Genomic DNA, 14,868 nt, shown 5'->3' on the forward strand with positions numbered 1-14,868 from the left:
TATAGTTCTAATCTACCATGGATTTCCAGAATCAGAAATAAACATGGAGAAGCAGCAGTTGTGTTTTCATTCTTCTCAAACACAGAAAAAAACAGAAAACGAAAACATTTTGAAACCCTGTGAGAAATCAAGGCTAAAGACTATTTCGCTTAGAGCTGCATGGGATTAACAGTAACTGGGGCATAATTTATTGTGGTCTGCATTTTAAATTTTCTTCTTGCATGTAGATCCTAGTTGTGGATTCAAAACGATTACCCGTCTGGAGTAATAACATCTATCTTTGCTGTTTTTATTTTTTTTTTTTTTGTTGCCATTTTTTTAAATAGAAGTAGGGGGGGGGGATGACAGACAGATGAGAAATACCACAAGTTCATCAAATGAAGAGGAAAAACGGATCTTAGCTCTCTTTTTCCCAGAGAATGTTGAAATGATTTTACCCAAAGCAGCGGTGAATAAGTCTCATCTTCAGGAGATAGGCTACCATCTTGCAACTTTTAGACGCATCCCTGCTCCAGCACGCATGACTCACGTAGCCTCATCAGCAATTATTCCGCTCTGCAGAGATCTGGTAATGACTTTATGGCAGGTGTTAGAGAAGGGGCGCATCTAAAAGGTGCAGGATGCTAGCTCTTGAGGACTTCGGCACTGAATACTATCAGATAAATATCCTTATGTTTTTGATAAATAATGAAAACGTTTTTTGTTTTAGAATGAGTGGCTCGCCCCGTCTTGCTTCTTTAAAATGCTGACAGCGTGACTTGCCAATATGAGCACGCCTCTCAAACAGTGGGTTGTGGGACGGAGGCTCTCATTTGAAACATTTCTTTCCACAGAAAATGGTTGTAAATTTAGCGACTGGAGAGGTTAACCATTTCTGCCCTCACCCATAGCAGAATTGCGCAAAATGAAGCCTTGCGTTCATATTCATTTTTGTTTCGCGGTGTATTTCGATTTGGTCTTTTCGAAGGATGCACCGGCCCTTGGGTCTAAAAATAGCCCGAGGCTTTTGATACCAGGTAAGACATTTGTAAACCACCATTAAGCGTTTAAAACCCTGAGTTTTTCGACGGAGAAAATTCTATTTCAGCACCTCCAGTGAACCAGTGCTGTATTTAGGACACGATTAATCTTGCTCATGATTCCTGCGTCGTGGTCTATTGCTGTGCATTGTCAATAGCAGGGTTTCTTGTTTTTTTTCTTCTTCTCTCCCGTAGGTATTATCAGTGATCAGTATAAATATGAAGTTAATCAGACCAGTAGTGTGTTCTCATACCGGGAGGAAGAACAGGAGCTTTTTGTCGGAGGCACAGACTTTGTTGTAAAACTTAATGCAAATAACTATAGCGTCATAGAGGTGAGTAATTCTTATTTTCTGTGTGCTTAAAGTTTTTGTTTTCACTTGATCACCTGCCGTCTTCATGTGCATTGACGCCACCAAAGGATCCCTTTACAACCCATTGTTTGCCACCCTCCTCTCTGGCCAGAGTCTGATCTAAAAAAATATTTCAGTCTTGAATTAAAGACGGGACAAAGCTTCAATGGATTGCAACGTTTTGGCACATTTATATAAATACCTTTTAATTTTTTTTTGTCCTATTTAATGCCTGTTTTAATGTCTCAGTCCTGACCCCACCCATTTTCAGGTCATTGGCTGCCAGACCTATTTTACTTTATGTACGACAGAAATCCAGTTTAAAAGATTACAAGACAGTTTGACTGCTTTGAAGGGAAACACACAGGAATTGCGGGAAAAAAAGTAGATGAAGATGACTTAAAAACTGCTTTAAATCCTTTTGCTGTTCCATATTTGTGTGTTTGGATGACTTTGATAACAAAACTAGAGATTGCTGTTTTGACAAGACATTTGGAAAAACAAAACTGTTATAATTACAGCTACAATTTTAAAAGTATGGCTACAAATATTATGAGGACTATAAGAGCCTGTTCTAATATAACACCACCTGATATTTGGTATAAAGGTGTTCAGTAAAAATACTTGACATATTATAAAGTTGTAGACTGAAATTTGGACCAAAATATTAGATTCATGCAGAGCAACATACCTAAATAACACGGCACTAAAATTAATTCTGGCTTTTATTTCTCCTTTCTCACCTCGTGATCTCTAGTTGCCCCTATTTGGCCACAGCACCATGTCTAAAACTTTCTTGATATATTCTCAGTGTCAGGATTTATCTTTTAGCTTGATGTCTGCACAGTTTCTTAAAAGAGGAAGAGTGATTCCCATTCTTGGCACGTATTGGGTGCTATAGTAAGAAATGGCCTGGTCACACACACACCTGTGACCAAGTGTGTGTGTGTTTTTTTTTATCACTTCCTCATCACTTTATAGTCTTCACACTTTTATGATGAATAGGTCTTGGTCTCATATACACTCTTTTTAGCTTGTGGCAATGAAGCATTTTGAGTGACATGTTATTAGTTAAAACTTGAAATGTTTGTGATTTTCTGTGGAGAAATGCAAAAAAAAAAAAAACTTATCTATTTTTTTTATTATTATTTATGTTCTTGGTAGAAATTTCCAATAAAAACAACTGGACACCATAAGTGCTTTAACGTGAGTTACTCCTACAGAAATGTACATAAGCTAAATTTAAACTAAACACACCATCTCAGTTTTGTTTAACATTGTACTGTGTGTTTTAGCGTCCCTGTAGAAATGTAATCACCGTCATTGAGAAGTTTCAGGACAACATGTTTGTGTGTGGAACCAATGGACACAAACCCAAGTGCTGGAAACTCGTAAGTGTCTACATATGTGAACATCCACGTAAACACATAAGGTCTGTAATATACTGCAATTTTCCTGTGACCTGTTGACTTCAGCTTTGCCTTGAGGCAACAAGGCAAAGCTGATTAAAGCGGGGGAGCTGCTCTTGCTGTTGCACTTTACGTCCTTGATGTATAATTAAGTGGGTGTCTGGTGATCCATTATTTGCTAATGCAATTTCCACCAACGCTGCGTTTAAATGTTTTTGTTTCCCCTTTCTGTGCAGTTCCCTTCTGTGAAGAATCAAACCTATGAGATAGTGGAGAGTTGTGAGGGAGCAGGCATCTCCCCGTTGGTCTACACGCACAACTGTTTGTCGCTCACAGTTGGTATGTTATAGACAGATTTTTAAAGGTTTTAAACAAGATTCAGTGCTGCATGCCATCTTGCGTAACCACATCCAGTTGTGTTTTAAAATGGCTGTAACACGGTTGTCTTCTCGTTGAAATCTTCTGAATAATTCAGCATTTCTGAATAATGCCGAACATGTTGTGCTGTTTCAGATGGGGATTTATACGCAGCAGCGCCTTTGGACATTGAGGGAAACTCTTTGCAGTTCAGGAGAAAAGCTGGCAAGCGGACTAAAGTCTGGATGTACGACAGATGGTTATCAGGTGAGAGTGATTGGGCTTGATGTTACACAGGAGCTCACCTCTGTGACGTGCAAATAAATAATTTATACACAGCCTTGCAAAACTTAACTATATTAATAGTTATGTCAAATGTATAAAGTTTAATGATTCAAACACTGATGACAAGAAAGGAAATGTTTACTGAGCTGTGGGGGGTCTGAGTAATTAGAACAGTACCAAATCTAATTCTGTTCAAGGCTGGAAGTCAAACATTAAGTATCCACTTGTGTGTTATGAAGTAAAATGATTGCATAAAAAAAAAAGTCTGTGCAAAATTTATGATTTTTGGTTTACTGTTATTCGAGCAGTTAAAAAAAATGCAACAAGAGTGCATGAGAAAAGGTCAAAAGAGGATTGACTTTTGTACACAGACATCATTAATCTTGGTGTAGAGTCTTTAAGTGAAGCAGACGACATTTGTACAAAATTACTCACTTTCTACGCCTAACCTTTGGCATTAAAGAAAAGGAATTTGAAAATAGTAAATTGGCAATAGTTCTTTTTTTCCCTTTTCTTTTGCTTTGGTTAACTTAGCTTTATCTTGTGCTTCCCACATATGTTTGGCTTTGCTTTGCTGTGGTACGTCTTGTTTTTGTGACTGTTATGTCTCACCACTGGTCAATAAAAACTGTTTATGGTTGCTTTAAACAAAACATCGTCTTGCAGAGCCTACATTCATATCAGCATCCTGGGTGAAGCGTAGCGAAGATCCGGACAATGAGAAAATCTACATCTTCTTCCGCGAAAAGAACTCTGACCACAGCCCAGACGCCGATCCCTGGATTTCTAGGGTGGCCAGAGTTTGCAAGGTACAATGCACACTGCACACAACTGAGCTACAAATATGACTGCTTCCTAGCCAATTGAAAGCTTCTATTTCAGTGCCATACTGTCATTGCAGTTCAAACACAACCAGATAATTTGTCAACGCTGTGACGACTATAGAATTGACACTTTTCAAATAAGCTGTGTGGAAATGACTATCATTTCAGAGAGCAGAAGGTTTTTAAAATGGACAGATTTTAATGTACTGACTAAACCACACCAGTGTCTACACAAATGGCTAAGTGCTCAAAGTTTTGCATTGATGCTTGAAAATGGGGTAGAAGGTGAACCGTGAATGAAGTCCTACTGTTTCCAAGCTCAGTTTGCATTTTTGAGAAAGAAATGTTCCTTTTGGTCAGATTAACTCCATTTTTGCGACAAATACATTGTGGACACATTAACAAAGATTAAAGATACTGTTGCAGCATGACTTGCCAGCAACAAAAAACAAAAACATGCCCAGCACACCCTGGGTATTCATCACATTTTGCAATTTAATAATGCATAATTGGGAATTCATGTGACAAACTCAAAGCTGTGCAAATTTATAAAGTAGCATGAAATATTGTTTTCAGTTTTTCTAAAGCAGTCTGAAGGTTTGTGTATATGTAATGAGCCCCATTTCTTCTGATGGATTCTTCCTTTCAGTATAACTGTTCTGTAATGTTTGGAGAACATTAAATGATTAAAAAGCATCTTGATATGTGACATGTGCAGAGAAATTGAAAGTAGGGTTAGGTTATGAAATAATATCCTAAGCTTCAAACATTTCAGAGAACTGTTTGCTTCTTCGTACCAAAATGGAAACAGCATAGCACTACAGCAAGCCTGGCATGTTCATCCATCAAACTGACAAGGAAAGAAAATCAGAGAGGCTAATTTGTGCATAGGTCAAATGAGACCAAAACTTAACTTTTAGGGTTGCATGCAAAATACTTGGTGCAGAGGAAAACTACCAGTGTGCATCATTCTGAGCACATCATCGCCACTGTGACATATGGTGGAGGATGCTTTATTTTTTTTTCTGCAGGAACAATGTAAGCTGGTCAGAGTTGACGTACAGCTGAATGGAGGACAAAACAGGAAATGTCTGAGATTCCAAAACCCTTGAGACTGGGGTGATGGTTCACCTAAACTCAATTGAGAATTTGTGGCAGGGTTTGAAATTCCTTTTTACATCCAATCCGACTGAGCTCAAGCTATTTTGCAAAAATAGCATTTCGGTCTATAGATGTTCAAAGCTCATCGAGACATAACCCAAAAGAGTTGCAGAAGTAAAGCACATTGACCGGTGGTTCCAGTGTGTTGACTAAGTCGACCTGACTTTATATTGATGCAACACTGAAGTTTTAATTTTGTAAGCAAAAAATTAAAACGGTGTTTGATGTTTTTTGAGACTACTTTAGGTATCGCACACTTTGCATTGGTCTATCATAAAAAAACATCTTAAGTTGAGGGGTGTGAATACTTTTGCAAGACACTATATTACATTTTCAATAACATTTATATTGTACTTTCCAAATTGTATTGTATGTTTTCACTTCAGTTTGAGAGTTGTGAACATTTTGTGTAAAACGAAAACATTTAAACCCGCATGTTAAATGACAAAGGTCGGCATCACTGTTTGCTATTGACATTACCCTTCAATAGGGAACAGTGGAAACACAGCTTCTGTTTGCTGGGTAATCAGCAAGTTATGTCGCAGTGTTGATAAGTGGTGCTGACAGTTGCTGTCCTTGATTTGATCATAAGCTAAAATAAAAACAGAAGGGGAACTAAAACACTGGTGCTAAAGTTTTCTACCATATCTTCACATGTTAAGACACACTATATATATATATATATATATATATATATATATGTTCCTTAATTGAGCACTTGCTGCAGGATGCGTTTACTTGCTAGAAAACTAGTGATCAGGTCTGAAATCTTGATGTTGTGATGGACTCAGACCCGAAACTTCATAGCCACATCGAGACAGTTGCAAAGTCGGCCTTCTATCACCTGAAGAACATTTCCAGGATTAAAGGGCTAATGTCTCAGTGAGATCTAGAGAAACTCATTGATGCATTCATCTTTCGTCGCATTGATTACAGCACCAGCGTCCTCACAGGTCCTTACATTGACTCTCTGTAGCTCAGAGATTAGACTTTACAATACTGTTGGTTTATAATTGACTGAACTACTTAGCACCACAATACGTTAAAGATCTGCTGTTGTATGAACCTTCCAGACTTCTCAGGTCTTCTGGTTCTGGTCTGCTCTGCAGCCCAAGAACTAGAACCAAACATGGAGAAGCAGTATTAAGTATGCACCACAAATCTGGAATAATGATACAGAAAACTGCAAAACAGCTGAAACGCTGAATTCCTTTAATTCTAGACTTAAAACTCACTGGTGCAGAGTTGCTTCCAAACTATAAGAAATGAGACGCTGACCAACATTTTGATGTGTAATGATGGCACTTGGCAACATGTAATGTTTGCTGGTTTTCTCAATTGTTGATTGCATGTTCTATGACTTGGCATTGTTGTTTTTTATGATGTAAAGTACTTTGAACTGCCATGTTGCAGAAATGTGCCCTACAAAGAAACTTGACTGATTTTTACTTCCATTACCATAAGCCAAATTGCAATTTCTTATGTTACTGCTGTGGAAGCAGTAACATAAGTAACATTTCTTAGCATGTCATCCATGCTAAGAAAAACCTTGAAGAGTTCTTGCACTTTATTTAATCTCTAAAGTGGGTGCAGTCTCAGATATTTAACTCTCTATGGACAAAATAAAAATAAAACTGATTCTCTTCCTAATAAAGTCTTTTGACATGATTTTTGTAGACCGATGAAGGTGGATCAAAAAGTTTCTTCCAGAACATGTGGACAACTTTCCTAAAGGCTCGTCTCGTCTGTGGGTTTCCTGATGAGTCACTGTATTTCAATCGTCTCCAGGACATCTATGTGATGCACGCCGATGACTGGCGCCAAACCAGAGTCTTCGCACTTTTCACAAGCAGCTGGTGCAACACTTTTTCTTCCTTTTTTTTAGTGTTAGAAACTAAGCAACGGCATAAGAAGCAGTTGCATCATCTTTATTTTTAGTTATAGCTCAAACATCAAATCTGAGATTACCAAAGCTTTTCTCTAATAACAGTGGAACAATGGAGCTTCCCTCACCACAGCATGAAATATTTGATTAACCACTGAAACTGTGATGGCATGAATGGTACGATGACCTCTCTTATCATTTCTGTTTCAGGAACTCAACTGCGGTTTGCATCTATTCAATAGAAATGATAGAAAAGATATTTGAAAACTCAACTTTCAAAGGCTATGCTAAAGAAATCCCTACACCAAGGCCTGGAACTGTAAGAATCTATTTTTGTACTTCCTCTTCCTTATTTTTGCCTGTGTATTTTTGAGTGTAGGCATTCTCAAAAGACTATTTAAAATGGGCGTGTTGCAAAAATGGGTGTTACTATGGAAGTTATGTCAGGTTTACCTCACCGTGTTCATGTTTTCCATGTACTTGTTGTGGATATTGTGGGTTCCGTCATGAGCTAAGTTTTTTTTTTTTTTCATAATGTGTTGTGGAGACTATGTGATGTACATGGGGAAAGTTTCATGCCATTGTAGCCACAGTGTACTCCACACAGCTGACTAATAAAAGGAGAGACTTAGGTTTGTCAGCAACTACACCCGCCCAATGAAGGTTTACAGCAGACAAGTCTGTTTGTCTTCCTACAGTTCCTCTATGCCAAAAAGGTGCATCAAAATGGCTTATAACGTGACAGAAAAAAAGTTAAAAATATTAAAAACCTTTGCAAGGAACTATTACACTAAACGCAGGAATGATTTGGTGTTGAGTGCAATTTGATGGTTTCCAACTCAAGTGATATTGTTGCTAAAACCTTGAAGTGGTTGGCATGTGTTACTATTCAGATTCTATGTAAATTAGGTGATAGAATTCTCTCCACATTTTCTCTCATTTGGTTTTACTTTTTGTGATCCAAGTAATTGTGTTGCCTTTTCTTAAACATTGGCTTTTTGAGTAAACTTTTGCCTGATTGTGTCTTTGTAGTGCGTCTCAAACAGCAAAAGCCTGCCGCGGGCCACAGTGAACGTAGTGAAGGATCATCCCGAAATGGTTGACTGGGTGCATTCCCTTCATTCAAAAGCTCCTTTTTATGTAAGCAACTATAATTACACCAAAATAGTCGTTGATCGGGTTCAAGGAGCAGACCAGCAAGTGTACAACGTTTTGCTCCTTGCTACTGGTAAGCCAAGGTCGATTTGTGCCGATTTGTCTTTTCTTGGCCAGGAATTATGCATTGTTTACAATCTCTGCTGGGAAACGATGGGCTAAAAATGTATCCGTCCTAGAATAACAACACTGTAATGGTTGTTCCAACAGATACCGGCAAAATCCATAAAGTCCTAGAGGCTGGTTCAGAGCCTTTCATCATATTGGAAACGCAGATCTCCAAAATTTCTTCTATACAGGCAATGACACTTGACTCTCAAAAGGTACAGTTGGGTTAAAAAATATTTTCTCAGTATTGTTTGTAATGTGTTTAATTGCTTAACATTTTGAAAAGAATGAGAAATGTGCAAAATGCAACCTGAAATGTGTTTCTCCATAGAGCTTTTGTTAGTTGCACAGAAATGGACCATTTTAATCTGCTCCCGGTTTGATGGTCCTTGACCTCTCTGTTTTTGATTAGTCCCAGCTCTGTTATTGCAGTTATCACGCTCTCTGCTACACCTGGCAGCCGTTTCGAAAGAACCCCTGTCAGGCCTTTGTTATCCACTGATACTCAAAGACACAAACAAAGCTTTGTATTTAAAATTGTGAACAATTGCTTAGTTGTTAGACAAAAGTTCATTTCTTGCCTTTTGTTTATTCATCAAAGCAGTTTGAGACATTATACTAGGAAGACAATAACAAGGCTTTGTGAGCCTAAACAAAGCTCAAAGGCAACCAGAGTACAAGTAGACTGTGTGGATTATTTATCCTTATCCACCTTCCTGACATGAAGAAATGAAAAGGACGATCACTGAGAGTTGTCTTCAATAATTTTTAAAACACAAATGAATGTTACTTGCTTCAGATGCACTTACATAAGTCAAAATCAAAGAGGATAGTAAGAAACTTTGGAAGAATGAATGTAATTTTTACGTTTACGTATACTATATTTTGAATGACATTTATAAGAAATAACTTTTTTTTCATATTTCTCAGAAAAAGTTAGTGGTGGGTTTCTCTGACAAAATATCTACAGTGGACCTTCAAAAGTGCGAAGAGTACAATGCGTCTTGTGCTGACTGTGTCCTGGCACGGGACCCTTACTGTGCATGGACCACATCTGGATGCACCCCTTCTAACCTGTAAGTATGAGCTTTATTCCTCAGATATCTAATAATAGTCCAAAATGTCCACTCAGTTCTCATCAGACAGGTCTACAACAGCCAGTGTTTGGATTGGTGGGGTCTTGGTTCCCACAGACTTCATCAAGCTTAATCAACACTACTCATCAGAGTTGTTTGGAGTCTTTGTAAACATCTTGATAAAAAATTATCCACCCATCCATTTTCTGTACACCCTTTGTCCCTTAGTGGGGTCGGGAGGGTTTGATCAAAAATCAAGTGGGAAAAAATCTAAACAAAACTATTGTTTGGTTCTTATGGTAAAGATAAGAAGTATTGATGTACATTATCTTTTATTGGATAGTCGTACACTAATTTTAGAACTCAGAAAAATCTAACTGTTGGAGTGCCTTTTTCTCAGTGCAGTAAAACATCCCCCTTTAAGAAAACGTGCTTAATTGACTCCTAAGGCAGGTGTAGCAATTCCTTTTTAAATCTTTTCAGAAAATATGGGAAAGCCCTTATATTATCATGGCTTTTGAGAGCTAGCTAATTGGAAGCATTTTGTCAAGCATTTTGCTTGACATGAAGTCAACATATCAAGACGAGAATTGCAGTTGTCCCAGTTTGATAAAATTGCCAGTACCCTAAAGGTGCCATGTTTATCTGTTGGAACAATTACGAGCAAGCAGAAATGTCTAGTTGTAGATATTATCCACAGAGAAGCAAGTGCTTTACAAACATCAAAAAGATCACTCAGCTAGGAAGAATCCATTCTTAAAGCCACATAAAAAGCCAGATTACTGTTTGCAAGTGGAAAGGTTTTCTCTTTTTATGACCTGTCCTGTGGTTGTTAAGTGCCGTTTGGTACGATGTATGGAAATATAAATTGCCTTTTGTCGTTTTTCACAGTGGGGGAATTCAGAATATAAAGGATGGACATACAAGTGTTTGTTATACACCAGCAAATGGTAAGTTATAAAATGCCACATGCTGTACCATAGCAGCTTTATCACATCTTTACCAGCTGCCTTTTCTTTTGTTTTTTCAGAGTCACGGGGACTGACCAGGTCCAAAAGGCAGATACGTTCACCAGAGAGTTCAGGGACAGTCCACTCAGTCCCCGAAGGGGTCCCTTTCTATCTGTCCTGTCCTATAGAGTCTTATCATGCAAAGTACACCTGGAAGCATGGAAGTCACGACAGACCTTGCCTGCAAATGCTTTCTAACTGTCTGCACCTTATTCCTTCAATGGGACCAGAGAACTATGGGGAATATGAATGCGTCTCCACAGAGAAGGAGTACAACAAAAGTTTGAAAAAATACCTTCTTAAGCAGCAGTATGAAAAGCAAGATGGCAGGTCTGCTGATTATAAACCGAATGATGCACCAGTCCTTGCTCCTGAGCTGTTGTGGATTATACTCTACACTGCAGTGGTGTGGGAAATTCTGAGATAGTTTCTGCTAACAGACTGGGATTTGATATCAGTTTTCTCAAAAAATGGCAGACTGTACTATAGAACTGAAATTAGGGACAGTCAAGATGCATTGGCGATGTGATTTAAACATAATGTTTTTTGTTTGTTATAACATCAAATTAAGCTAAACTGAACTTTTAGAACTGTTGTGAGACTCCGCTGCGGCATGCATATCATCCTACCTTCCATCTTGGCAGCCTTTACTAAAGAGTTCTCACTGGAAAAAAAGGGAGGTAATCTCTGTGTCATGTTACTGGGAGGATGGAAAGCTTGGTAAATAGACGGATAAGTGATTTGAAGTAATGTTTTGATGGAAGAGCATAGCTAAAAGGCAAAGAAAATGTATTTCTGGCCCACTTACACGCAGATGTGCACATATGGGCTAGCCACGCTACTTTTGTCGCTATCGTGTCTAGGGAAAACTGATGCTTTTAGCTCGCTGTGTGTTTAGCCATTACCAAGGAAACGAGCGGAGGCATAGCTAGAGGCACCGGAATGAAGCTTTTTGTCATCCAGTCTCTTTGGTAGAAAGAGAGAGACGACGAAAAACAAACGATCAATATTATCGCCCTCATTTTATTATCAACCTCATTTTAATTTATCATGCGATTAATTCAACTGTCACCTTTTTTTTCCTCATATGGAGTCTGACAAAAATAATTAGATTTCTGATAAAGTGGCTGAGATTAGCTTCCTCTGAAGTGTGGCTTGACTCAATCTTAGAGACAAGGCGAGGACCTCCAACATCTGGGAGAACTCATTGTTCGGACTCGGCTCCTCCACATCAGAATGAATCAGCTTAGGTGATTCAGACGTCTGGTCAGGAGAGGCCAGCAGCCTCTCCTTGGAGGTTTTCCATGCACAAAAGCAGCTCTGAGGCAGAACCAGCACTCCTCGAAGGCACTAAATATCCCTTCTAGCTTGAGAAGACTTTGGGATATCTGGGAATTCTACCTGGATTTGCTACCTCTTTGGCACAAAGGGCAATGTATGAATGCATGGTGTTGCACATTCGCTTAAACATGTGAAACGTTTTCCGTTTCCTTCAAAATAAAAAGCAAATGCTTATTAATAGGTTTTCTTTCACACATTGTAAGGTCAAAGCCTTAGAATAACCTTAAATTATGAAAAAACCATGCCCATTCTTGTAAACCTTATTCGGGTTAATGCTCAAATAGAATATCTAGAGTTGGGCATCAGTTGTAAGGTCTTTGAGAATTCACTGCTAACCAAAGTACACACAGGCAAAATTGGACAGGTAGTAGTCTTTGGTCAAACAGGATGAAAGTTGGCAACATTACTGCTTGGCAAGGAGACAAAATTGTATAGAAAATACTGCAATGGCTTGAATAGGTACAGATGAAGGATATTTGATCTTTTAGGCTTTTTCCTCCAAGGAAGGAGGAAAAGAACACAGCAACATGGTTGTTGTGAAAGTGGAAATGCTTGAGATGGAGGGAGTTGCTGGAAGAAAAACATGCCTTAAAGGGTGGAGCCTAGCACAGTGTTGTTTTATGTTTAAAACATCAGTTGTTTTGTTGGTTCTGCGCTTGTTTTGTGGGTGAGGTCGGGAAAGAATCTGTACATTTCAGACCCTACAAAGTAGCTGAACAAGTAAATCACTGTCTTCCAGCTGAGGCGCTTTCACCCTGATGGACTAGCTGAGTTCAGTAGAATTTAAGCCCCTGCAGCTAAGGCAAATTTTTTTTGCTTACTTTGAGCTGGAACACGTAGTGATGAAGGAAGAAAACGGCACACCCAGACAGTATTTCATTGAAGTGAGAGAAATAAAAGGAAGTTGCAGGAGGCATTTATTTCCATTTATGGTTCCTTTTTTTTTACCGTCTCTGTTATGCTTCTAGAACAGAATATTTTCACTGTGATCATTAGCTGCAAAAACCACACAAGTTGGAATTGTTTATCTGCACTTTTTGGTCTTGTGTGTGCCATTAAAGCAAATAAAATATGAAGTTTCTTTGCCAAGGAAGGCAGAGCTCCTCCTGAGCATGGCTCTTTCCTTGGCACGGATAAGAGTATATCTGTATTAGATGGTTTGAGAAGGGGTGGAGTAATTAAGGGAAGTTAAGTTATTTAACTTGCTTTAATGATTCCTTTCAGTGGTCAGTGAGAAATCTGCAGTCAAGAGAGAAAATAAAACGGCTGTAGGTCACATGAAGCACATTGTTAACTGAAACTTACTTTTTCCTAGCATGAACCTAATATTGCACTATATTAGTGTTTCTTAAAACTATATTTTTCTTAAATTTTTTGCTTAAAAAGGCAATACAACTGAAACTCTGGGAAAACTAAATTTGTAAGCTGAATTTTCAGAGCAAATGTGTTCTCAGGATAACACCGGAAAAAGAAGTTGTTCAGCAGTTAATGACTCTGGACAAAACAAAGGAGATGATCATTGACATGAAGAGGTTGTGACCCGAGTCCACACTACTTGGCATCAACTCCTCCAGCAGCAATATGGCAGACGAGAATCCTCTGTGGAAACTAATGAAGGGAGCTAAAAGGACTGCTGTAGTGTCCGTTTGCCTGTGTGCAGGATCGCCTTGCAGCAACAGAACATTGAACATCGTCAGAGATTCCTCCCACCATCTATTTGATGTTTTCCTTTTGTTTTTTGTTTTTTTTTAACTGCTGCCAGGCAAACGGTACCACAGCATCAACAGAAACCCCCTGACTGCTGCATAGTTTTCTGCCTCTAGTTGTTAAAAGGTTGAAACTTTTAACAAAAGTTGATCTGACTTTCCTGCTGTTTTGATTAAGCACTTTACATGATTCCATTTATTTTATGTCTTATCTGCTTTGTTTCTATCTGTGTTCTGTTTGTATTTGATATTTGACTAGAATTATCATCTAGGCTAACTTCAGCGAGAAATGTGTTTGTGGGGACTCCCTCAGCCAGAGAAATGTACGGATGGGAACTCTGGACAAGTTGTAGCCACAACACTGGTCACATGTGGCCTAAGGTCCAGAATTGGGTGAGCATGGAAATTGTAGACCATGGCAATAAACTGACTTGATTTTGGTCCCTCAAACATTCATTAGAGTGCATTAACCTGTCACATTCCAAAGAGAATATTGTTAACTTGCAGGTCATTGGTGACCCATAAGAAACATTCATAAATTAACGTGAATGGCATGATGAATGTCTCCAACAACAGAATGCTAATATTTTTTTGCCTGAGCCAGGTTTTTGATATGTGGCCTTTGACTTTAAAAAAAAACTTAGTACTCACCAGATTTAATAAAACATAATTTCTGAGATGTGGCCATCTAGTGCTTTCAATGTGTTCATTTTCTGTAGATTCACATCTTTGTACTTTGTGAGATTCATGAAGCCTCTTTCCCCAGGGACCCAATATTCACCGTTCATTCCGGTTTACGTCTTCATACAACTTAAGATCAAGAGAATCTTATAAGTGCTGCACTTTTAGAGATTCCATGACAGCTGTCTAGTCATCACAATTTGTCGCGCAGTGAAATCCTTCCTTCTGGACTTTTTTTCTGCTTCCAAAAGCAACCTGACAGAGGAAATGCTTTCTTGTTGCCCAATACCTCCCACAAATTGCAAGACGCTGGTCAGTTCTGTTTCAGTTCAGGTATCTTATGGCATATTGAAAGTGTAAAAAAAAAAAATTATAAAAATGTTTTTGTCTTTTACTCAGTAATGTGATTTTTTTTAAAAAGCAGATAAAACAACATGGCATGTTTGACTTCCACACGTCAAAATCACAATTTATGCCAAAAATCATTAGTGTGTGATG

General features: G+C 38.4%; 1 protein-coding gene across 2 annotated transcripts; it reads left to right on the forward strand.

Moving 5' to 3' along the window:
• Window positions 1-569: 569 nt before the first annotated feature.
• sema7a (semaphorin 7A (JohnMiltonHagen blood group)) lies at window positions 570-14,366 on the forward strand. 2 transcript variants are annotated; one of them, XM_017305427.2, is made up of 14 exons: window positions 570-1,016; window positions 1,215-1,354; window positions 2,537-2,578; window positions 2,668-2,763; window positions 3,018-3,120; window positions 3,295-3,405; window positions 4,090-4,232; window positions 7,086-7,264; window positions 7,504-7,612; window positions 8,326-8,521; window positions 8,659-8,771; window positions 9,487-9,632; window positions 10,524-10,582; window positions 10,663-14,366. In XM_017305427.2, exons 1-14 carry the CDS (start codon window positions 905-907, stop codon window positions 11,067-11,069), a joined length of 1,956 nt encoding a protein of 651 aa, XP_017160916.1. In that variant the 5' UTR covers window positions 570-904; the 3' UTR covers window positions 11,070-14,366. The 2 variants fall into 2 exon arrangements, with proteins under 2 accessions (XP_017160916.1, XP_008410460.1); XM_008412238.3 differs by lacking the exon at window positions 2,537-2,578.
• Window positions 14,367-14,868: the final 502 nt, after the last annotated feature.

Source organism: Poecilia reticulata, chromosome 6 (assembly GCF_904066995.2).
Source record: "Poecilia reticulata chromosome 6, P_reticulata-male-v2, whole genome shotgun sequence".
Lineage (NCBI taxonomy): Eukaryota > Metazoa > Chordata > Actinopteri > Cyprinodontiformes > Poeciliidae > Poecilia > Poecilia reticulata.

Excerpts from the sequence above, each read along its gene's own strand:
- sema7a (XM_017305427.2), top strand. The coding sequence starts at position 905 with ATGAAGCCTTGCGTTCATATTCATTTTTGTTTCGCGGTGTATTTCGAT. Across the intron at positions 7,613-8,325 it reads CTACACCAAGGCCTGGAACT|TGCGTCTCAAACAGCAAAAG; the intron begins GTAAGAATCTAT and ends GTGTCTTTGTAG. Across the intron at positions 10,583-10,662 it reads TTGTTATACACCAGCAAATG|AGTCACGGGGACTGACCAGG; the intron begins GTAAGTTATAAA and ends TTGTTTTTTCAG.